The 25,627-nt window shown below is 42.5% G+C and overlaps 2 protein-coding genes across 2 annotated transcripts in view; one reads left to right on the top strand and one right to left on the bottom strand.

The window, feature by feature from the left end:
* Positions 1-7,455, top strand: part of LOC118224353 (AMME syndrome candidate gene 1 protein-like) — a 34,258-nt gene extending 26,803 nt beyond the window's left edge. The window contains exon 6 of the mRNA XM_035411809.1: positions 1,883-7,455. Coding sequence (XP_035267700.1) covers positions 1,883-1,997 — 115 coding nt within the window. The 3' untranslated portion in view covers positions 1,998-7,455. The remainder of the gene's footprint in view (positions 1-1,882) is intronic.
* A 502-nt stretch (positions 7,456-7,957) lies between these two features.
* LOC118224354 (transmembrane protein 164-like) lies at positions 7,958-25,354 on the bottom strand. Its single transcript, XM_035411811.1, has 6 exons — positions 24,148-25,354; positions 17,212-17,261; positions 15,464-15,530; positions 11,496-11,574; positions 9,427-9,527; positions 7,958-9,059 (listed from the first exon to the last, which is right to left on the bottom strand). Exons 1-6 carry the CDS (start codon positions 24,535-24,537, stop codon positions 8,853-8,855), a joined length of 894 nt encoding a protein of 297 aa, XP_035267702.1. The 5' UTR covers positions 24,538-25,354; the 3' UTR covers positions 7,958-8,852.
* Positions 25,355-25,627: the final 273 nt, after the last annotated feature.

Raw genomic sequence — 25,627 nt, 5'->3', positions numbered from 1 at the left:
GTGTGTGTTCTGAAGATAAACATGTCATTTATATAATACATGGTGCCACCACCATCCTGGCTTTTGAGAAAATGTTCTGGCCAAATTTCAAGACTAAACTTAGGAATGCTAAATAATAACTATTTAAAATTATTCTCGCTAGCAAGATCCTTTCTTAGTGCCATAAATGTTAATGTTCCATTAGTTCATCTTTAAAATACCCTGACATTTTGCAGCTAAAAGTTTTGGCAGAGATTTCAATCCTACCAACACAACACAGTTTTGTTTCTGTCACAGTTTCTTTAATAAACACTTGAGTTCGCCCTCTTAACAATTATTGTATGAATATGAGACATTGTGGATAGGAGATACTGGAGCTGCATTATCTGATTTTGTGCATTGTGTCACTGTCCTTGCTTAGTATGGTTTTGTCTATTGTAAGAACGGAATTACAAAATTGGCATCATTGCCTCATAAATTGCTTGTGTGCTATGCAATACTTCTCCCTGATAAACAAAACCTCAAGTTTTAAGTTATGATTTTATTCAATGTCGCAAGCTGGCTAGTGCCCCAGGTCAGTGGCTGATATAGCTGGATATTTAACTTGGCCAAAATAATTATTTTAGTTGCATTTTACCAAAAACAGCTCTGCATACAAGTATTGAATTTTAGCTGTTGAACTATGCTTCAGTTGTTTATCAAATGCTAGCTATTTGGGGGTCATATAACGGAGTTATATTGGCTAAACCATACCACGACTTAAAACTATCACTCTTCAACAGTGTTGTGTTGGCAGGATTTACATCTCTGCCAAAACTATTATTTGGCGAAATATCTGGCTGTTTCAAAGACAAATGAATGTAAAGTTAAATATTTATCATGCGTTTTCTCAGAGGGTAAACATCCTGCTTTGCTTAATCTACCCGGAACGGTCACGTCATTTGTGAACGGACACAAACTTTTTCCATATAGGTCCAGTTGACTTATATGGGTGAACGGGTAAATCTACTACCTAACCTAATGTACACCAGTATCCCGATTACTGGGAGTAATCAGTTTATGCCAGTATTTAGATTCTTGTGTACACACTCTAATAGCCACAGGCTGCCGGTGAAAGTCAGTGCCGGTGTTGAGGCCATCAGTTTGATTTTATTTAGTCTAAACGGAAAGCTTGGGAGGGCTGTTGAAATATCCTACCTGCGGAAGAGATTGACGGGTTAAGAGATGGTCTTGCTTTTCCAAATGCAAATTTCATCTGTACCAGACAGCCAAATGAGCATTAATAAATAACCCTGCGGCTGCTGTTCCGGGCTGCAGACGGCAGGCACGCCGCTAATGGTGCTGATCCTGCTGTGCCTCTTTCGCTCTAATCCAGCCTGTGCACAGCTGACCCAGGCTTCTGAGAACTCATCTGCCCCATCAATTGCAGTGCTGGGGTGCACACACACACGTACACGCAAACACACACACACACACACACACACACTTGCATACCTACAGAACCTACACACATGCACACACACACACACATACTTGCATACCTACGAAACCTACACACACACACACACACACACACACACACACGTACACAGACAAGCACACACTGGTGTGTAAATATGCATGAACACAGTGCGCTTGTGTTGCTGACAGGGCCTTTCTGTTCTTTGTTCTTTATCACAAAAATGACGGCCACTTTCTCTGTGCTAATGTACACTGGGTACTACATTTCACAGTAAAAAATCAGACAGTTTTGGTGTTTGAAACCTTTTACGGTTTGATAGACGGTGTAGGTTTTCTGAACATCTGGGCAGCCCCACAGGAATGTGGCTCTGTGCAGCGAGTGTCTGTTTGATCCAAGTCCTCGGCGCTGACCTTGTTTTCCCCCCTCTGTCTCCCTGGACAGGTATCGCAGTGAAAAAGTGACGATGAGCTACGCGGATTACATCGCCCATCGCCAGCATCATCACTACCAGAACGGCATCGGGCACCCTCTCCCACCCTACAACCATTATTCCTGACACCGAGCCGCATGACCAGTCACTGGACCTCTCTGCCGACCTCTTCCCAGGAGAGCCTGCCCCTTCCTGGTCTAGCTACATCTACTACTGTACCATTTTATGATGATTGCTTCCGTTGCCATGCCAGCGTTCTCTTGGTTGGCATGGCAGCGGGCAGCAATGCCATCGCTGATGTTTTCCTTTTTTCTCGTGTTGTTACTGAGATTTTGCAGCACATACGGTCCACATAATGGTTTCCCCATTTATTTTAATAAACACGTACTAGATATTTTTCATTTATTGTTTATTTTATTATTATTTCAAAAATCCCAATCAGGTTAATCAAGTCTGTGGATGGAAGGGAAGTTAGATATAAGATCGGGTAAGTCTTATGTAGAGGTCTTACCTTTGTGCATTGCAGTTTAACTGTGTGCGAAAGCTAGCTCGTTTCTGTCCGTTTCTTGTGTTTATTCTTTCAAAGCTTGACCACGTTCTGTATGTAGGTCTGTAGGCGGGGCACGAGGTAGTTCTGTTCATTTCCTCTGTAGAAGGGCTGCTGGGAATGTAGTCTTTTGTAGTGTTGTGAGCTCATGATGGCAGTTCCTGTGTAGCTGTAGCTTGTTAGGATCGTGGTGGTGTATGGTTTCGACTCCCAGCAGTCAGGTCTATTTGGAAGATAATCCATAATAATGGAAAATGTGAAAAACAATATTTCACATTTTGAGAAAATTATCTGCAAGTCTGGGAGAGGAAAAAAAAAAAAACAATTATGCAATTTATCCCCCCCCATGTCATACAGAACTAATTTCAATAATAGTAGTCTTGAAATCTTAGATAGTGGTCAAGCTTGTCGTTGGGTCGGTGTGAAATGCCGTTCTATGCATCTTTGAAACATTTGGAGCTAGCGAAGCGTGAAAAGGCAGTGCACTCTCCGTCTCCGAGTGCCCGGGCGTGGAGCAGTCTGTTACCAGCTGATGGCTTTCTCGGAAGACGCAATCACTGTGCCGCCTGATAAGGGGTCTGCTCCTTCACTCGCTCTGCACAGGGACGAGCTTAAATGTACTTAAAAGCCATATTATTGAAAACACGCTTGTTGCCGGTGGATGTTTGTCCGATTCAGAGTGCCCCTGATTTAGAAACCGGCCTGTCTGTTTACTCCTTTCGTCTTGCGGTAGACGTTTCGTTTTGCGACGATGTTGGTGGGCTGTTGCCTCAGCCTCAGTTTTGGAATAAGTTTTGGTTGAGGTGTCTTGTGAAATTCTGTCATTTTCACACTAATCTGTATTCACGCTTCATCTGTTCAGATTAGTTGGTTGCGGAGCGTGTTATTCTAACACGCAGTTCTTGGTTCTTGGCTAATGCAGCCCGTCTGTGCTATGGTTTATGGTGGTGTGTGTGTGTATGTTGATAGACTTAGGTGCACCTGAAAATAAGAACGTACAGCCATTTGGCAGAATCCAAAATCTCTGCTTTATTTGTTGATGAACTGATTTTCAATTTGAACTATTTGGTCAATTTTGGACCTTTTTTAATCTTGTTACCAGAAAACAGTAGGTCGTGTAGCTCAAACACATTTTAATCACATAAAAATGAAATAAAGTTTTTCTTCTTGTGCCACGCTTAAGCCATGTCTGTTTGCACTCAATTCTGAGTTCAGAAGTAATTGAAATCGCTATCTTTCTACGACAGAATATCCATCCCTGTCTGTACGAATGACTTGTTTCTTTTCTGGTTTTTTAAGGGCTTTTTGTAATTCCATCCACAGAAACCTTGCATTTTTACAAAATATCAACAAAAAAAAGAAACCATTTCAATTGTGTTGCCTTAATGATTTAATGAAAAGGACCAGGAAATGAATGTCTGGGTGCTCATACCCCCCCCCCCCCAACCCCACTCACACAGAGGGGACAAAGTGGTGCAGCTGGCCCTTGCCGTCTTTCATTCTCGTAAGCTATCTGCTAAAGCTCTTGTGGGGGTTCAGCTCTCTTGCAGATTAACGGCATTTCTTTGCTTGTTCCTTAGCAAGCAGCGGTAGCTAATAGCCCAACCCATGTCTGCTTGGCTTCAAGGGTTGACTCAGACTCTTGTAGATCAGTGCTGGTCTAGCCAGTATTTAATCTGGATCTGTCCAGCTGTGCTGTGTGCATTTTAAATATTGAGTTTCCCCACCTAATCAATATAGTTTTACACAAGCCCTTGTAATTAATAGCTCTCCGTTATATTCGGCTTTCAGGAGTAAAAGTGGGACTTCATATCCTTGCAGAAGCAGTGTCAGGTACCTCTACAGCAGTAGGTTAAGAACTTCTGGTGAAATTACCTGTTTGAATGAGGCATGCTCAAACTCAACCTTTTCTCCTTTCTCCTTTCTGTGAAGGTATACCCCGAGCACGCAGGCAACGTTTCCTGGTCCATTCTTAAAATAGAGCACAAACCGAGTATTTTCTGCTGCAAAACCATGTCTTATCAGATTGTTCAACACATATACCACAGTACGTACCTGGTATGCACATATGCAAGAGATGAATGGCATATGTGTCCACATCCACATGTGTACAAGTCCTATTGTTTCCTTGGCATGTTTGTTCTACTAATAGAGATTATAGAAATTTGACATTCTTTAAAAAAAAAAAAAAAAAATGGTGCTAATGCAGCGGACCTCATGTCGCGGAGGTCATGTGACTGGTCATGCGGACTCATTAATCATATCTTATCCTTGATATATGCAGATCTGTTTTACAGGTGTTTCTTAACCAGTGTGTCATCGAAATCGGGTCCTGCAGGTTTGGAAGGACGAGGACGGCGAACCCCCCTCCTCCCCCTCCCCCGCGCCCGTGGCTTGGCGGATAACAGCACAGCTTTCAGGCGGTCTGCAGCAAGGCAGACATTCGTGTTGAAAGCACATTCATTCTGGACCAGGAGCATCAGAGAGAGCATCAGAGCAGGAGAGTAGCAGTCTTTACCCCCCCCCCCCCAAATCCTGGGATCAATTTCTCCTGTTTAAGAAAGAAATGGATGGGTTCTCACTTTTACTGGCCAATCTCAGCACTTCATTTTCTGAGAAATCACTTTCACTGTCCAGGGGTTTTTGGCGGGCAGTCGGGCGTTCGTGGCTTAAATGAGCTCAGCCGTGCACCTCCTGCGTTTCGGAGCTATAGGTGATGTAGGTGTGGGCTTGAGACGCTGAGGCCGAAGACAGAGCTCTAGATCTGACTCCAGGGCCCTGACAGACAGCCCACGGCTCCCCCCAGGGCTTCAGTGTTGAGTGTTGCAATTACCATGCATGGGTTGGGTTGCCATCACCCAGTATGTTAGGTCATGTTAAAAAATATGAATACTGATGTTGGGTTAGCGCTTTGGGTTAAGCTCTTTTGAGCACTGAATTTGGCTTTGGTCTCCCCCATTTTACTGTGCTTTGTACAAGTGGGACTGTTAACACTGCCCTCCACCCCTTACCTCCCCTCCCCCACAGACACACACAAATGAAGTCCTCAAATGTTTGAGCTGTAGACCTATAGTAACTTCTAAAGCAGGGAGAGGGATTTTCTTAAGCCATAAAACTATGAAGCCAAGTATGATGTCAGCAGACTCCTGTTTGTCATTTCCTTCTAGATCCCTGTCTCTTCAGAACTAAAGTTATTGGTCCTCTCAAACTTTGGGCATCAAATTCTAGTTTATCTCTAAACCTTCTCAATTCTACAGTTACTGTTTGCACAGTAAATGGTAATGGCTGACGTTCAGTGACGTACAAAGTCTGCAGATGTTTTAAGTGGCTCACATTGCTCAGCAACCCCCCCCCCCCTTTAGCCATATTGTTAAATCACTATGTCCTCAGTACGGTTTTATGAGCTACACTGGAAAGATTATTGCAGTTGTCTTGAGGACCCAAACACATATTTTAGTAGGAACTGGCAAACCAAAACAAAGTGCTAATGCCTGGGTGGATACGGCATATTAAAGAGCCAGATGCTGCTAAAATACGCTCCGCTCCACATATGCTAGCAATTGATGGAGGGGGAATGGCTGTTTGGGTTTGGTTTCCTGTGTAAAGCCAGCCCCACTTATCTCAGTTATGCCCCGTATGTGTTACAGTCCCTAGGTTGTCTTGCCTCCATCATGCACGAGAATCGTAATTTTGTGCAGATGTTTCACACGAAACATTTGGATAGCTTTGTTTCCACGGGAGTAGCTGTCAGTCAGTAGTCGATACCGCGGGTCCGGCCAGAGGAGGTGCAGCCTACTGCCCACAGGAAGTTTCAGGCCACGCCTTTTCCTTACAGATGCAATACGAATCGAATGCAGGAGGACCAGTGCGCGAGACGGATTCTTGTTTGGATTCTAGTCCGAGCACGCGGTGTCGTGAGTTTGCTCCTGACCGGTCTGTCTGGAATGAATAGCGTGATTACCTTCGTTTGAACGATCCAAAGATGCCTCAAGCCATGTCCAAATGCTGCTCTTTAAAACCCGTCCTCCTTCGTCCTTCCAAACACAACCTGCAGGACCAACCTGAAGTTTCTTTGTGTCAGTTTTTTTTTTTTAAATGCTTTTTTAATTTTTTTTTTTTTAATCAACTGTTTAATGAATTTTCATTATTGCAGTTTGAGAACTCTTACTCTTATGGGGTCAGACAGTACTTGAGCTGTTTTGACGTTTTGTTTTTTCTTATTGTTTCTTTTTTTAAGGAAGCCCCATAGCGTGCCTCTTTCGTTTAATGGGTTTCTTAATGTTTTGAGTTTTTTTATTTTCCTAAAAACCAGCAGTGGTCTTATACTTCGTATAAGAAAATGTGTTTATCCTTGTTTTTTTATTTTTATTATTAGCCTTTAATACAATCCTCTCTTTTCTTTACTCTGGATCCAGTAGCTGCGCTGGTGTACAATCGCACTGATAGTTATACAAGACGACAATAATAATTACAGTGATAAAATAATAAAAAATGATGTAACTACAATAAACTTTAGAACTTTTATAAGAAAAAAAAATACGGTTTTGTATATCAAAGTTATATATTTTGGATCTAGTTTCTGTATTATTTTAGAGGTTTTTCTACGTTCAGTAACTCCCATCAGTGATTTTGAATGTGTCACCGGCTGATCGATCTAGCACTGGTGACATGATGGGCGGGGGGGCTGCCTGGTGTCGCCCTCAATGCATGCCCACCTTTTTATTTTTATTTTCAGTCCCATCAAGATGTCAGTAGTGACAGATTACCTGGAACAAGACCTCTCTTCTTCAACTAGATCCTCCTTCCTTCAAAACGTAATTGCTTTTAGTGTGATGGGACTCAAACTGGACATTTTTACGACTGTATAACTCTGGATTTAAAAAAAATAAATGTGGGGGGAAAGAGATTCCTTCCATGTCCTCTTCAAAGATGGGTTATCAGTTCGTATGTGAGCAGCAATGGCAATTATATTGTACTTTTAAACACTATTGTTATTTCCTTTCAAATCATTTATCCAATAAATTCAACAAAAAACTGTTATGGCTCAAACTTTACTTTTCCCATTTTAAGCTATTAATACATTTTGATCCATACTGACACGGAATTGCAAATGAAAAAGCTTGTGCCACAAGCAATCCCGCAAAAGAGTACATGCGTAAATTGATCAGAAGATTAATAAAATGACAAATTGATGTTTTAACCTTAAGCATGGTAATTACATATACAAGATTGGTACAAGTACCATTGTAGCCTATGGCCTGTCAAATTTATTTTACTTTATTATACAATTTTGCATTCCTGGTTTAAATCTATTTCTCACCAATAACTTTTTATTTTTTTTTAAAGAACAGTTATATTAAACCGATTTTTACACTAATTTGAAAAGTTTAAATTAAACCCCAATACATGTGTTTTAAAAAAAAATCATCAGTCATATCTGTACTGATGTTATATGCATGTAATACTGCAGTTGGCCTGTGTGTGGCAGACAAGAACAAAGCTATTCAGTACTAACTTGAAAAAGTAAAGTGTACATACATAATGAACGGAACTTTTTTATTTTTGTGACAGCACAGTACAGCTTCACTCACTAAAAGTACAAAAGGTTGAAACATCTGCATATTTCTCACATAGCATGCTTCCACTAAGAAAATGGCTTTCCCTTTTAAACCGCAAGTACGGTACAGTCCTGGCTTTGTTGAGGTCCGCGCAGCGGGGTTGACATTCCCACCGCCGTCTTTCTCCATCTGCGAGGTTTGCCCTCACAGTCCGTCTCCGGTTTCAGAGACTTAAGGTCACGGTCCAGCAGAGTCACTCTGCTCCCTCATGGAATGGGAACACTTTGAGCCCGAGTGGGTGTCCTGCTGACACTGGCGGAGGTCAGAGGTCACCGGGGCACTTAAGAAAAGCCCAGTCAGCCATACCAGCAGGGAGAAAAATCCACAGCCCCCCTCCACTTAAAAAAATGTCATAACAGTACACTTAAAAATATAAAAGCAATTTCACTCGATCACATGACGCACAACAGGACTTCATGTCGACTGCAAAAGCAGCTGTTGCATTTGGGCACAATGTGTGTGCGCGGACCGCTAACAGTAAACTGCTTGGTCTCAGCGGGCCCTTTCCATTGTCAGGTAAATGTATTTAAAAGGAGGCTTCCTGAGAAAACTGAGTCATCGCCTGCGTTTTTCCATACCCGTTTTTTTTTTTTTCCTTCCTCTTTAAAAACAAACTAACGAACGCAGCTCATGCTGAACACCCAAACCTCTGTACACTTGGAACATGGCAACTTCCCCTGCAGAGTCACACGTTTACTCGAACTGACCTGGAAACGAATAACAATTAAACAAAACAAAAAAAAAAACAACAACAACAGCAAGTCCCAGTGACATCATCGAAAGTGCCAAGCCAGAGAGAACTTTCCGGAAGGCTGCTCAGTCTATCTTCTTGCTGCGCAGCCCAGCGGAGGCCAGAAGGCATCGGTACGTGGGGCCGGGGCAGTGGAAGAGCACGGTCAGCAGCTTGCCGTGTATCAGGGTCAGCAGGGTCTGGTGGCCCGTGGCCCACACCCGGTACCAGGGCCCGTAGAAGGGGTCCGACACAGCGGGGCACAGCATGTTGTTCAGGTTCACCTCCGTCACCTGAGAGACAGACGGACAGAGAGGGCGGCAACACTGTGACTGACCGACGCCCAGGCTTTCTGGGAAACGGGAACATCGCTTGTAATTAATGGAGAAGCAATTAGGGTTTTCCGCTCCATGATTTACGCTCTGACTGCCTTTAATAGTGTCCTTTCCCTTTGTACAAATAATTCAGCGTACAGCGAGCGCTGCTTGTAATTACGGTGACATAACACAATTTGGAGGGAGTCCATAAACGAAATGCACAGATAATTCAGTTAATCGGGGCTAATGGATGTCACGTGATCAAAACCGCACTAATGCAGCAGTTTGTTTCTCAGAGATGCATCCTTACTGACCGAGCGGCGCTCTGATATTCATGTCTTACCAGCCCGAGGATTTGCAGGAAGGTGAAATGATAGAAAAACAGGATCCCGGTGGACAGGACAGCCCACCAGACGTCTCCTAATGGCTCTGGTTTATATACTCCTGCGAGACGAGCAAGAGAGGCATTACAGCACAAACACACACACACACACACACACACACACAATAAACTCTGGCCTTCATACAGAGTGTAGATTATCCTATACTGTTAAATACCTGCAGGATGTCCATGAAAAGAGCATTGACTCGTGTCGTTTATACATATGGTCATAACTTGGTTTCAAAATGGCAAGATATCAATATATCCAGTAAATACAGTTTTCTTAACCTTTATTTGACATGGTGACCAGAGGGAACGTAGTGATGTAGTAAGGGAATTCAAGGGATAGAATAGCCTCTTGGATATAGGGGATGCACTTGATCAGGACTCTGGGGTTAACGCCCCTACTCTTTCATGAAGTGCCATGGAATTGTTAATGACCACAGTCAGTTACAATCAGTTTGTCTCATCCAAAGGACAAACCTACTGTAACTAAGTTACACGATCCAAATCGGTCATCAGTGGGTGTGCCTCCCTGTGATTAACATTTTACCAAATACCCTTGGATACAGAGCAACGGTAGCTTCTACACCACTGTCAGTTCCCTTCTGTTTTCCTCCACATGCAGAGAATGTGTGATTTCACTCCCAGGTAACTGAAAGTATTTTGGGGCCCTGCACGCGATGTGCCAAGGAGAGGAGAGAGATAATGCACGGCATTGTATGACTTCCTGTAAGGCCTCTGGTTAGAAAACAGGATGAAGTCATGCTCTTCTGCCTGCAGCTCAGAACAAAACCTCCATTGATCCCAGATGCTTCAAACTCCACTAATTATCTGTACACTTCAATGAAATGGCTTTATCTTCGCTAACGTTATTCCACTTTATCAAGGACTCAAAATCTACTGAATACTACTGCTGATAGTTAAAAAATTGAAATAATAATAATAATTATTATGTCCTTGTCAAACAGAACGCCATAAATTTTATTATTAAATACGTTCGATTTTATGTCACCTAATAAGAATCACAGAGTACATGTGTATGTTTACCCTATGAAATAGGCAGCATTTTGAAACTCTAAAACTGCCAGTGATGCAGGTCCTACTGTAGATGGCAGTCTCATGCCATATCAGATTTCACTGTACTGTGGCTCACAGTTCTCCCCCTGCACGCTTTCATCACTCCTCTAACCACAGTTTTTTCATTCCTGTCTAAACCTCATTTTAATTCCATCAGCCCGGTCCCCACCCATCTTGGTCTCGAGCTCATTTCCTTTGTACGTCAGCGGCAGGCACCTGAACGCACAGGTACATGCAAATGCAGTCTCAATACCCTCAGAACTCTTGTCAGATCTGTAGAGGTCCTGAGACTCTCTCTCTCCTTACCATCTGGGAACATCATTTACTGTGGCAGCGACAGACGCAGCCGGGACGTGCCAACTTAAACACCGTTCGGGGTCACAGAGGACGGTCCGCAACAACATATTTGTTTCACACCTCCTCCAGACGGCCAGCCACTCCCCTGTCTCTCGGCTCACGTCTTGAATCATCAGTTTAAATGACTGCCAGTACTGACCTGCCTTTCAAAAAGTACTGGCTACAATTCAGATCATTACACTGCAGTTACGGAATAAAATTAGTCAAACCTCTGAGGTACAAAGGTATTGGGAAGGGATGCTGTTCCAAACCAGCAGCAATTTTCAGTGACTTGATATCTTCAGCATCTTTTGAAAACATTTCAATTTAATTCTGGCCCTTACTGGCTTGACTCTCTCACGGTGAATTCTTGAACGATGGTGCTAAAACATACCCCATTGTCTTCAACAGAATTAAAAGTCTTTTTTCTTTATCAAAGTGAAGTGCAGCTAATTTTTTGGCTGATCGTTTTTCCTTAAGGGGCAACACCGAGCTTGGTAGTGGTTTCTTTTGGTCGACTGGTCAGTTTGTAACTCTAAGGCGCACATATCTGACCCTCCACAGTATACAAATATATTAAATCCATTTCAGTTCTTAAACTGGGGAATACCTACCACCTTTCCTGAAGAGGTAGATAGGGACCAGGTACAGCATGCAGTGCTGAATGTAGTACACTTCTTTTTCAAACGGAAGCTGTGAGAAGACAGGTGAACAGTGTTTATTCAGAAAGTATACAGACATGCTTTATACAGCTAATAACACTGTATCTTACAAATGGTCTTGTAGCACTTACAATGTATGTATTGGAGAAAGGACAAACTCCCTAATCTTTCATTTTCATCATGCTACAGCACCAGTCATGCTACAACACCAGTTGAATGTGTTATACATTAAAGCACATGCATGTTCTTACTGGGAAATGTCTAAATTACTTAACTGTACTATTATTAAGTTCCAGTAACCCACAGGAATGGCAGCTTCATGAGATTAAGTCTGAACACAGATAAAATAAGTCCTTGTTTCCTTTTACCCGGAGTGAACTTCATAGTTAATCTTAAAGTTATGAGTTTCATGTTTGCTAAAAGTTAATGGTTAATGCGATGTATAGCTAATGCAAAGTTCAGTGCTGTCCTGAATCTTATGCAAGGTTTTTATGGTCTTCTCGGGCAAAAGCAGGACATGTTTCAGTGTGGAACGTTGGTCAATATTAAAGCAGTGTGCTAAATGTAACATTATAGCATTATTAGCTTCCGGTAATAAACATGTGCGAAATGGTGTGACCTGGCAGTGGCGTAGTGTTACAATGCATTAAAACCTCTTTGGTAGAGTGGAGGGTTTTGCTGATATGATCAGAACAGTGGAAACTGCCAGTTCTTTGGTTTTGTTACTATGTAGTGAAACCCCTTCGGCACAGTTCAAGGGACTGGAGGGCACGAGGACAAGCCTGAATAATAACGAGTTATCGTCCAAATCGGTCGGTCTCCTGTACAACAATTTTCCTTTGATCTTATTTTTAGGAAAAAAAAGTTTTTCTTTAAATGTTTTCAGACACAAAGCAATTACCTTCTTTATTTTGTCCAGCCAAAAATGTCAGCGGCTTATATTGTTATAATATCCCTGTATATTTTGAAAACACTCAAGAAAACAAAACAAAACTATGAGTAACCTCTAGATTCCCACAAGACTTCCACCATGTATTGATCCATCTCAAGCACTTTCCATTCAGATGAAATAAAACATTTTATATTTTCCAACATAAACTTCTTTTAACTACACTGCATGATTATGATGGAGTTTCACTAGTACAAAGACCTTTTTCAGGGGGTAATTCATGACGTAGTGAAAAAACTGAGCACTGACCACTGCAGTTCAGATTGAGGACAGAGGTTTTTCTTCCTATTCCGAATAAGCCCTTGGATGTGAGACAGAGCATAACTATTTGCCCTAAAAAAAAATTCAGACCAATTTTTGAGTCAGCCAACGCCAGCGATTTCAAGGAAACAAGTAGACTTGTTTCCTTGTTCAGTTTCGGGCACAGCTATTCAGAGCATCTCCTGTGTCATTATTGGAGGCTTCTGGGCCTCAGCGAGGAGGCTGAGGATGTCCCAAATAAACCATTCCAACGGGCAATGTTCCACAGCCGTTTCCGTGGGCAATTCACAAAAATGGCACCAGCCACAATTAGGCTGTTCCACCCAAACATGGGGGCTCTAATGGACCGCTGTCGACTGAAAGTTCAGATCAATACAGCCTCTGATATACAATCAGAGTGAGGCACCAAGGGCACAGACACCCCCTGTCCACTGAACACCTATTTGCCAGGGGTTAGGCAAAGGGTGCCTGTGGTCTTTTGGTGCTTTGTCACCATTGCTGTGTGGGTGAGCTGCTTCTGAGCAGAAAGGGCTCAGTGCAGTACGACCAATGACGTTATATCCCTCGGAGCAAGGATTCTGCCCGGCAACAAAAAAAGGGCAAGACTGGAGAAGGTTATGCCAAAACAATTCAATCATCTCCAACAAAGTGCAAGGATAACCCTGTTAGAAAAAGGGACCCCTGCTTTCAGACTGTAATATTCAATAACTGAAATGCTACAAAGGACTCAAACATTTTTCTTCTAGTGTTAAATGGCTGCTTGTGGTCATTGCAGTATAATTTTGAGAGATTATTGAATTTCATATCTTATTTGCTGTGGCCTTCTTCTAGCCTAAAGTTTTAAATCAAACTTAAATCAAAAAGTTTAAATCTTTACATGAATGGTAAGCTATGTTAATTGTTGAGGTCCATTACAGAATAAAGCTTAGTTCTGCTGTTGTTTGGCATGTCTTGGACATGGCAACGAGCAAAGCCAAATATATAAAATGGTATTCTAAACAACTGTCTTATTTTTGTGTAGCATGGTCATTTTAAAAAGAAACATAATAAAAAAAATGTATTTTTAAAAACTACAATATTTCAAAGCCATTTCTTAGTTTTCCCAATTTATTTAATGGCTTCTGGTAATCTAGTTAAAGAAAATCACATCTCATTTATACAGCATCAACAGGCTGTCCTACATGTGTGTGTGTGTGTATGTGAGATTGCAACAGAATGATCAAGACGTAAGTGTCCAGGAGACACAGCCACAAATGACTTGCTATCTGACAGTGTTGCCTAGCCCTAGGTTCAATTTATTTTTAACCGTACCGACTAGCCAGGAAAATAAACGTGTGGACTGTTTGTGGCGGGGCTCGGTCCGGTGGAGGGGGGGCGGGGCAGAACTGGTTGAGTGGGCACAACCTGCCCCCGGGGAATCAGCCCAGGGCTTAAAGGTGCGGCTCTCTTCACGGTGTGGGCCCGAGACCGGAATCCACACAACGAGAGAACGACAGCGGTTCACTTCCTCGTTGTTACCTTACTTTATTATGTTTACCTAGAATGCAGGAGGGGAAAGAAGACGACGTGTTCATTTAGTTTCTTTAATGAACAACGCCCTCGCTACCGGCGAGTGAAAACTGGAATTTCGGCCATCATCCCCGCGTACGGACATACTGTCCTCTCCTGGGGTGTCACCCGGCATGCGACGCAGCTGCGGTACACTCATTAGATTAAACTGCCATTTGATCTCCATTGTCTCACAGATCTACACATGCACGCAGTCCACGTGAGTCACTGCTAAGTTAACAATGGAGGGGAATGTGGCATCCACCAGGAAACTCATTGCTTACTGGCAACGGCTCCACAACATCACTGTGACGGTATGAGAGCAACTGCTGGCAGGGCCTGTTGTTCTGCCACCATCAGTGTTGTGTGTTATGTATCCTACATGTGTGTGTATACAGAGCCCACCAAAATTATTCAAACCCTTGACAGAGAAGAGCACAGGCTGTATAAAATAAACTATACAGATAACAGAGTTATATTGTTTGCTTTGCAAACAGTGAAGTTATATAGCTTTATACTAATGCAATTGCTCAGAGAAAGATACTCTAACAGACAGTCTTTTCCAAGATATGTGCTCACACTGTTTTCAGTCCTCTGTGCACCCTTTCCTTCACAAGGATAGTATTGACTCTCACAACATACAACTGCCTGGAACACTGCATTAATGCCATCATAGATTATGTGACTAATGGGTTATTTGAACCACACGCATAAGGCATCTTGGCCATCTTTAAAAATATGCGGCGTTCTGACATCTGTGAAAACACACTCACTGATGTGGATTAACTCCTCTTATTTCCATTCGACACAGCTTAAAGGAGAAGCTTGTCATACTACATTTATATGTGGTGTGTGCTGATACCAGTGGCAGCAGTAAATCCATTCACAATCCATTCTCTTGGAATAATTATTAATGAGAAGAAGTGTCATTGTAGAACAGACTGAAATGACACCTACAGAGTTATACTACTTCTTTTTTTTTTTTTTTTTGCCTTAACCTACATTGCCTTGCACCTGGCCTAAGCTGTCAAAATAATGGACAGCTTTGTCAGTTATTTTAGACGTTGGCAGCTAACTGGTGGAGTAGCATTGTGGAGGTATACAAGCCGGGGGGGAGGGGGAGGGGTTGCATTGTGCGGTTATGACGTGACGCGACACTCACCAGCCTGGTGTTGACAACAGGAAACAGGAGGGCTAACAGCGCGCCATTCAGCATGTGGACCTGGAGCCTGGAAAGATGAAAGACAAAATGGAGATTCAACACCAAAGCTAGGGTTCCTCAGATGGACAGAACCTCGCCGCTACTACAACAGGTACCTGACCTCACCTCTACAGTGCTGAAGAAACCATATCAACCACCTCCCAAATTAATGCATTTCCCAGGACACAACTGGGCTGAATGTTCACTTTAAGGAAGCCAATGCTGTTGTTAAAAATTCATCCATAAAAGATTATGAAGCATAATAGCTCCTGTAATTTACAAATAAAATACAGCTCCTGAAAATAAAATTGCATGGTTTATGATAACACTGAGGGAGTGGTAACACAACAGGGTAGCACTGTTGCCTCACAGAAAGAAGGTGCAGGTTTCGAATCCCAGCTGGAGCCTTTCTGTGTGGAGTTTGCATGTTCTCCCCCGTGTCTGTGTGGGTTTCCTCCGGGTACTCCAGTTCCCCCCCCCCCCCCACAGTCCAAACACATGCAGATTAGGAATGAATGGTGAGTGTGTGAGTGAATGGTCTGTGTGCCCTACGATGGACTGGAGACCTTTGGTCCAATGAGTGCTGGGATAGGCTCTAGCACCTCCCAATGGGTTAGATAATGGATGAATGGATGATAACATTGTGAAACCCATCTCCATTCACAGTCAGTATTTAAACTACACTGTTTTCAGGCAATCCCTAACATTTCAACAAACATCTTGATAAAGACGTGTAATGTCCATCCATCCGACTGAACTCTCCCATTCAATGGGCAATGTGAGCCACCCTACATTCAGCACTGGCACGGTTCAGATTTGACATGAGGCTGTGAGGCTTATCCATGCACCTCAGAGTGGTGCCATCCCACAGCCAGTACATTTTTATTTCATATTTTAAGTCAAATTTAGCCCAGGTTTCCCCTGGCTTTGTATACCCATGATCACAGACGCACAAAGAAAGTGGCAATACACCCACCACTTCACCCACATATGTACATCTGCAAACCATTCTACCATTCAAAGTGTGTTACCAATATCATATATCATCGTATCATGTCATATGACATCATTAGCAAAACCATCGTTCTGGAAACATGTTGGGAGTTGGAATTACCTCAGATTACATCCTGTTCACGTATGAACTCTTTGGCACAGGACAGCTTTCCATGACTACATTCCAGCTGGCCTACACGTTGGCGTTTCCAAAAGCGGGTTAGGCCTAATCCATTTATCTCTCACACAAAGCGGTGAGGTCAGTCTCCAAATCTAGTGAGTGTCACTCAACCCTGACGCTTCTTGCAGTTGGAAAGTGAAGTTGACACAACGGGTTTCAGACTCAAGAAACAGTCTGATGCTAGCCTTAGCCATTAAAGGCTTCTTTAATCAGGCCTATGGCCTACACATAAAATACAATAAACACTAGGTACTTCGGCCCTTAAAACACTGATACATTCTGATACACCAGTGTTCTGTCATGAAGGCCTTAAATACATCCTGAAACAGGTCAACAGCTAGAAAACATTAACGGAACATGACTGAGACAGACTGCACATACACTGCATTGCATTTGGCCTTTGTAAAGGTGTCCAGATTAGCCGAGCACATCTGTTACTTTGAAAAGGAAAAGTGTGAGCAATCACATTTTGCTGGAGGAACTTGTGAATTGCGCCGTTCCATGAAGTGGGGGTGTGCACAATGGAGTTACTCACCGAAAGAGAACCAGCGCTGTTTTGCATGGAGGGCATGCCAGTAAAAAGATCTGTAGAGATAAAAAACGAGAGAAAACTCAACTCAGGCAATATTACCATGGTTTCTTACTAAGTATGAAGCTGTGAACTTCAACACACCGAACTTGGTCTGGACTCTATCACTATGCAACTGCATACTCAATACTGGTGCACTAGCACTTCCAGTTAACGGCTGTAGTCAAAGAAAACAGCCATATCAGCTGATATTCAAGTGGCTTCACTAATTTGTTCCAGGTTGAGATGACTGAGAGATAAGAACCAATCCAGCTGAGGCTAGCGCTCACATTCACATTATTTTAAGGACCAATAAGCAAGTCCCCTGTCACTCTTGAGGACAGTGTAAAAAACCCAATGACCCAAAAAGGCAAAATTCTAATAAGAAGCAAAACAGAACCGACACAATTACATCAGCGCAGATGTCCATCGCAACTGAAGCAGTTACCAGCTCCACCGCCAAAGTTGCCACACATATGGTCAGGGAGAATAATGGTTGTGCTGTAGCACTTCAATGTGACACCAGCTTTGTCATGGCTTCCAGGAGGCCCCATAGCAGGAGACGGGTCTAAAAGAAAGAGACTGTCTAACTGTCCTGAAAGTAGTGGCAAGATAAATAGAAAGACTAATGATGACTATATGCAAATAAAACCATTTGCTGGGCTGGGTGAGCAACATGAACAATTTAACCTGATGAAGATCCACACAAGATCGAAACGTTGGTGTTGAGTAAAGGTGTGTATTGAGTTTCAGTGTGCAGGCTTCACTGAATTGCTCAAGAGACGTAAAGAAGCCACGTGCTAATTTATCTTGTGCTCACAACCAGACTTTCTTCAGTCTTGTAACAAGCCACTTAGTTCTCAGTTTGTTAATATGGATTGAGTAAAAAAAATAATTAAAAAAATAAAATAGAAACATCTAATCTATATTTCTGATAGCTGTTTATTTTCTTTAAGAAAACACTGAGGGGCCAGTTGACAATAAGGATAAAAGAGGACAGAAGTAACCTAGGCTGGCAGTTAAGAAACATGTCATATTACATTCAGGCATTAAGCAGATGCTCTTATCCAGAGGACCTTACATAGGCTATATTTTTATATGACATCCATTCATACAGCTGGATTTTTTTTACTGATGCAATTCAGCTTTAGTGCCTCGCTCAGGGGCACAAGCAGGGATGAGTTACAGGCCCAGTTCCCCAACCATTAATCTACACCGCCCTCCACGCTGAATGTATCCATCAGGTACGCGTAACAGGAGAAAGAGCCTCCTGGCTGGGGCGTGCGCTTAACCTGATGATCGAGTGCTAAGGTTTAGCGGAACAGCTGCAATAAAACAGGAAAATTGACAACAGATGAAGCTGTCAAAATGGGGGAAAAATCACTAAATAAACCCACTCGGCGAAGCAAACTGCTTCCTCTAAATCTCCTTGTGAGGACTGGGAAAACAAATTTCAAAAACAATTTTACACAGACAAGTGAGAGAAGGAGTTCTTTTTTTTTTATGAATGGCAACAGTGGTAGGTTATCCTGTATAAAGAATACATTTCGCAACACATAAATCATATATTATTTTGTCAAACTTTATCAACAGCCTTTATTAATCATAATTACTATAGGCTGTTAATGAATCATAATTAATCATAACTTTTAGGGGTAATTTACCATGACTGATTACAAAATTATACACAAACCAGAACCATTACAAGCATGTGATAATTTATTGTCCAGATTTCCAAAACAAATAAGTTCAAAAACAAATTATTTTAGATTTTCAGAGAGGACATTATATTCTCACCAGCCCACTAACCTACCTGGTGGTAAACAGCTACCTAAAGTGCCACACTGGTCAGTTCACACAGTAAAGACAGTAAAGTGTGTGCAAGAAAGCCAGGTCAAACCAAGATCAAGTACGGAGCTGCACTTCTCTTGTATTTTGGCACAATCTCTAAAGTTAACAGGATGTCACGTCCAAAGTGTGCATATCTATAACAAACTCATAATTTGTATACGGTCTCCTACATGAGCCATTCTTTTTTAAATGGATATAGAAGTTAGTTTGCACACAGACTTCTATCCTGACAAGTCAGGGCTCAGACTTCGGCATTTCCTGCTCCATCTTGCGCATGGCCTGAAGGGAACTCCATCTCCCAGTGTGAATGAAGCAGGCAGATGGGATCTTCCAGGAGAGAGACCCAAGCCCTTAATTAGACAAAATGGTTCCCTCTCTCTCACTCACTCGACATCTACACAACCTTGTAGATGGAATGAGCAGAGCTTAGCCATATCCCTGGACAACCAGTTAAAAGCACACAGAGTAGAGGACCAGAGATCTCAGTGTGCTTCTCTTTTCTCAAAGGGCCTTCAAACTGCTGGATATCTAGTTGTTCGACTATAGAGAGGGACAGTATGTCTTCATGTCAGGTTATTTGCTTTTAGTAAGTTTCCACTGTTTGTCAGAGACTAGCTGATCACCAGCTTATGTCTGTTCCCCTCTCTCTCTCCACTTCCCGAACAGCAGAAATAACTCCTGGACTGTTAATAAACACTTGGTCCATTGTATGTAAAAAAAAATACAGCGTGTTCAGGGGAAAAGCATTTATTACCTCTGTGAAGAAACACCAGAACAAACACCTATTCAGAGTATCAGGCTCCAGGATGGCCACACCACACCACACCACAGGGTTCCCAATGCCATTTGCAGCTTGCAATAAAATAAAAAGAACAATGTGTGACTTTCAATTGAAAATTCCTATGCCAGTAATAAGGGTGTAACGGTGCACATACGGAACCGTTCGATTTGGGACTTTCGGCTCAGCATGTGCTGCAAACCAAGTAGGCTAATTACAATCTGCCTTTAACGCATGTGCAGTGTTAATGTGCCTTATTTCGTTCAGCAAGAAATTATGGCCAGTTAGCGACCGTTTACATTTTCATAAATCTAAATTAAAAGCTATTTTATATTTTGGATTTTATTTTTTTCTGCTGCACCACAAGTGCAGCTAAAATTAAGGGTGGCTATTTACTGAACCAAGGGTTTCAGGGTTACAACCCTATAAGTAATGGCAGTTGACCACCAAATTGGGTGATTCATCGTCTAGTCAGAACCAGCATCTTCAATCCCAGCTGGGTGAAGCAGTCATGACTGTTGTGGGGAAAGTGGGCTTTACAGTTTGAATTGGAGAAGAGAAGAAGTGTTTTCTCATGATTTCTCATGACTCTGTAGTTGTGCATTTGATCCATCTTGGCTTGTGGCTTCCTCTCTTTTTTTTTTTTGTTGCACCAAAGATAGAAGTTGAGCAAATTCTCTGGTAAGGTCCGTCTAACCGGTCTCTCTTTCTAACTGGTAATAAACCTACATTTGCAAGTGAGTGTATGATAAATATTTTTGTTTCCAATGGCAATATCTTGTTTGTGTATTTAATCTGATAGTGTTGTTTTTGACTTTTAGGTCGTTTCCACCCATTTCCTGTTGATTAATCTTCAGAATTATTATCTGTAAACCTGCACGTCACTTTAGCATCTTCCGTTGCTCATTCTCTTGGGTAATTTTTTAAGTCCAAACAGTCTGCTAAAAGGGTACAATTAATAGTAGATTCGGTTGGTTTCAGACCTACCACACCCTGAATTCTGACTCAGAAATACTTGCCCAACACTGCTGCCACTGAAATGGTGTGCACAGCATGGCTCCGGAAGCCAGTGCAAGTGGCACCGAGCCATGCATGTCTCTAACCCTGCAAAGAATAACACAGTGCTGGTCTGAACATTTCCTGCGTGGGCAGCTCGGTTCAGAGTGACCCTGACCCCGGGAGAGGTCATCGGCCCACGGGAAGGCAGTTAATTCCCGGTGCATCCGCTGCCCTTCTTCAGGTGTACCGGTACACAAGCGCTTCCTCCAAAAAACACTGTGAAAGCACAGGGCGTAAAGGTCACCTCCAAACAGACACCAGGAAACCTGAGAAGGGCCTCAGCGAACAGATACAGACGGCAGGAGTTACAGCAGAAATCGACCTGAACAAGCAAAAGACAAGACGACGGCAAACCGAAAAAGCTAACAGAAATCAACTCAACCAACAGCCAAACTCATACCCTCTCCGTGTATTTCAAAGGGGAGTGTTTACCTTGCATGGTGTGTTTGTAATGGACTAAGTTCAATGACAACCCTCCGCAGAAGCACTATCTCTTGCCCTCTGGGGGTGAAGCAGCTTGTTTACAGTAGCCAAAACAGAAACATGAGACACGCTACACAAATCATTGTTGTTGTTTTCAATTAGAATTAATTTCAGACAGCATGTGTATATTGAGTTTTGCCATCAACATCGCCATCCTCATTCCCTTTTTCCATACAGGCATTTCTGACACAAGCTGCATCTGGAAGGCAATTCGGGCTGTATGGTCTGATTTGGCAAGCCAATCAACCAAACAAAAATTTCAGTTGTCCATTACAATTAGGCCCCTAATTCTAATTCTTCACGTGATTTCACATGTGTATTTTATGGAAAGGAATATAACCAGCACTGTTTCTGCACTTTTGTTTTTGTTCTGTTTTAAAGATAAAGTACAGGAACACCGATGATTCAATCATCCAGTTTTGGTGGTCATATACCCACTGTAGCCTCATCGTCCTGTTCTTAGCTGACAGGATTGGAACCCAGTGTGGGCTTCTGCTGCTGCAGCACATCCATTTTAAGGTTCAATGCGCTGGGCATTCAGAGATGCCCCTCTGCACACCACTCTTGTAAACAGCTATTATTCGAGCATTTGTGGCCTTTCAGTTAGCTTGAATGAGTCTGCCCATTCTCCTCTGAATTATTCTCATTACCAAAGGTGTTTCGGCCTACAGAACTGGATCGCACCACAAACAGCAGAGACCACAGTGCCTGAAAATCTCAGGAGGGGGCGGTTTTGGAGATGCTGGAACAACCACGTCTGCCACCAACAATCATTCCAAGTTGTTTAGATAATGCATCTTACCCATTCTAATGTTTGGTTGCGAAACTAAGCCTTTTCACCCTGTCTGCATGTTTTATAAATTGAGTTTTAGCCACATAATTTGCTGTTTGGAGGAGCAGGCTATTTGCATTAACAAGCAGGTGTACCTAATAAAATGACCACCGAGTGGTCCATAATGTCTGTATCAATGCTTACCACTACCTCTGGAGAGTTTGACATATGCGTCTTGGCCACAGAGTCAAATTGATTATATATGACGACACTTCTGCCTTGTAACCTGGAAAGTTGTCCCTCAGGGAGGTCACAGACGACCTCTCTACGGGTGCTATGGGAACCACAGCTGGGCCACACGCAGCCAATTAAAAACACCTTCTTACCTCAAGTCTGAGCAGGTAGCTCTCTCCAGGTATATCATTAATGATCTTGCATCTCTGACTCACCCTGATGATCAGGGAATTGTGTAGAGTCAATTGAAGAATATAATGACATGCTTTCGCTAATGTCCACTTTGCACATGTGCAATCTAATGCTGCACAGGGTATGAGCTAATGGAAATTAAGTGATCGGTGCCCTGAAAGGTTACAACATAGACAGCTTTAAAAGCGTATTAGCCACAAAGAACTCTGTATTGTGCCTTAATGTTTTTCATTTGAGGCAGTTAGGTTTTGCGTTTCGTATCATTTAATTTTGTGTTAATACTGAAATGCAGGTAGTTATCAAAATAATGGAAACGCAACAACGTTCCAACAGTGAAGGGTTCTGGCGGTTCGGTAATGGTGTGGATACTTTTTCCCCTGCATGGTGTGGACGCACTCATACCCTTAGAAAGAGAGGTCAATGTCAATTCTTACATAATGGTACTGACCGATCCTTAATGTTAAGGCATATCTTTTCTGCAGAGCTGTGGTCTCTCAAGACTACGACACGCCCATCCATAGACCACGAGAAGTCTCCAAAGGCTTGAGGAACATAATACTGATGTTATACATACGCCGTGGCCTCCTTAGTCACCAGATCTGAGACCAAGCAAGCGCTTATAGCATATTCTGGAACAATGCCTGAGATGGTATTTTCCATTTCCATCTATTTAGAGTAATCTGATTTACTTTCAAATGGGAGAGTGAGGTCATATTCCTCCAGCAGCATTCCAGATGATTTCCTCCACGCCGCTATACAGTGCATGCAGCCATACTGGCCACACATAAATGTACCCAAATAATAATCTTACAGACCTGCATTGGCTGGGCAACATATTTACATGCAACACAATCAAATAAAAATCTGTTAGTCAATCAATGTGCAATGTACAACTGCGCTACTCACAGGAACTCTTCAGGTATTTTTCACACAAACGTTCCATTTCAACAGTGAGCAGCTTCTGCTGGATAAATTTACCGTTTCAACTACCACCAGCCCGTCCACCAAGGCTGCTGGGCTACAGTTAGCCTACATTGTAATTGCTGCATGTACATTAACATTGCCCGAAGGCCCCAGTATAGTAAAGCAAGCTGACCTCTGGACACTCAATAGGCTATCCAGTCATCACAGAAAATGTCACATTCAATATCTGTCAGGGTGGACATACAGCCCAGTTGCATCATCCTTCGACTGATTCTCTGTGAGAACACTAAGAGAGATGGGTTGTTGTTTTTTTTTTACAATAAGTTAGATTGCCTTTTTTGTTCAGTGAACAGCACACAAAGAATTGTGTATTTTACACAAATAATCTCTAGCTAAGCATGGACACAGATTCTGCTCAAACAGCAGTTATTTTTTGTGCAATGCTGCTCATCCAACTCATCCAATGATTAGGCTAAGGCAGACGATGCTTTTACATTTACTCCCCAATGCAGATGTGAAAAGTAGACTTGCATAAAGAATATGTCAGTACTGGGAATTATTTTAATAAAAATCACTATAACGCTACGTGTGACGAAATGCTCTCTCGTACCTGCATCATGGTGACCACGTGACATGGGTTCAGGAGGTATATCACGGTCTTCGTTGCAAACTTGAACCCGACCTCCACTCCAAACGTCAAGCACAACGCCGCAAGCAACAGGTTCTTTCCAAAGCTATCTTCCTTTGTCTTCTCGCTCTCTTTTGCAATTCTGTCCAGTTCTTTCGAAATTCTGATCTTCCGTAGTGCTAGAACAATCTCTATGACGGATAATAGAATAATGAAAAAGCTCTCTCCAATTCGTTGTTTTGTTCTGAGAAAGCCCGCACATTCCGGACCCCCATTACCCTCAAACTTCGGGTCAACCCCACCGTAGATCCAGTCTAAAAAACTATAAATATTACGAGACATGTTCTTCTTCTTGTACTGGTCTATATGCATACAAAACGGGAAGTTGGGTAGTACACCAACTTCTAGGCGAAATATCAACCGTCACTTTGGCAGAAAAATGTCTTCATAACAAATAGTGAAAGGCTTAAGGTGAATTAAACAGTCCAGACTGGCGATGCATGGGCTTGTGGTACTACTATACCATGACTAGCAATGAGAAAGCACCAAAAAGCACGAACTCGCTCGCAAAAGGTACTGACGGGGCAACCAGGAAGAGGGCGGCGTATACAAGACAAACTAGTCAAAAAGGTTCGGAAGAGTGTGAGAAAATGACGGTTTTATAGGTCCTGCATATCCTATAATCAGATAGCTACCAAGTAATAATTGTGTCACCGAGACAACAGATATCCAACTGATTATAGATAGCAATAGTAACAAACAATTATTGATTACCAAGTATCTAACGTTACCCGAAATATCACCGTCTGGCGTTTTGCAGATATGGCACCAGTAAAGAGGATCCAAAAATAAAGGTGTAATTCCGAAACCCGTCGGGGCTCCTGAAATGACCTGAGTTTCATTCTTGAAAAGTATAAGAAAAGGCCCTGCGTTCGAGAGGCTTTACGCCAGGCAGCATCGTGTTGAGACCGTTGTACTTGTAATTACAGGTCGTTAGCTTAGAGCTGTAGCTAGCAATTCAGATCTCCGCAAGCGCGCCTTCTGGCCGGTAGACGGCGAGTAGCCAACCGGCTATTTCGCAAGTCCATGTGCTCTGTTGATATTATCACTCGGCCATCTTTGGCTAACGTACAGAGTCTTCGCAGACGCAGCGTGTTGTCCAGTGAAACAGAATGGATTTGTAACTAATTTGCCTCATCCATATTCACGAGCATCTCCGTGACGTGACCTAAGAAATATATCCTATTGGATAGTACAGGTAATGAACCCGCCTACAAGATCAGCTTTGTTTTCATTAACCCTATGAGTACTGCAGAGAATGTAGGCCTTAATGCGATGGGTCACGGTAATTTAACCGTCACTTTGAGTAAAGACAGTTCAATTGTTGTCAATGTATTTAACGTATTACATAAGTCAAAAATAACGTACTAATCTTTGTAAAATAAAAGTATGTGAATGTACA

The sequence above is a fragment of the Anguilla anguilla genome, chromosome 3 (assembly GCF_013347855.1).
Source record: "Anguilla anguilla isolate fAngAng1 chromosome 3, fAngAng1.pri, whole genome shotgun sequence".
NCBI lineage: Eukaryota > Metazoa > Chordata > Actinopteri > Anguilliformes > Anguillidae > Anguilla > Anguilla anguilla.
Note: the sequence above shows the minus strand (reverse complement) of the source record. Positions and strands in the feature narration are given on the sequence as shown.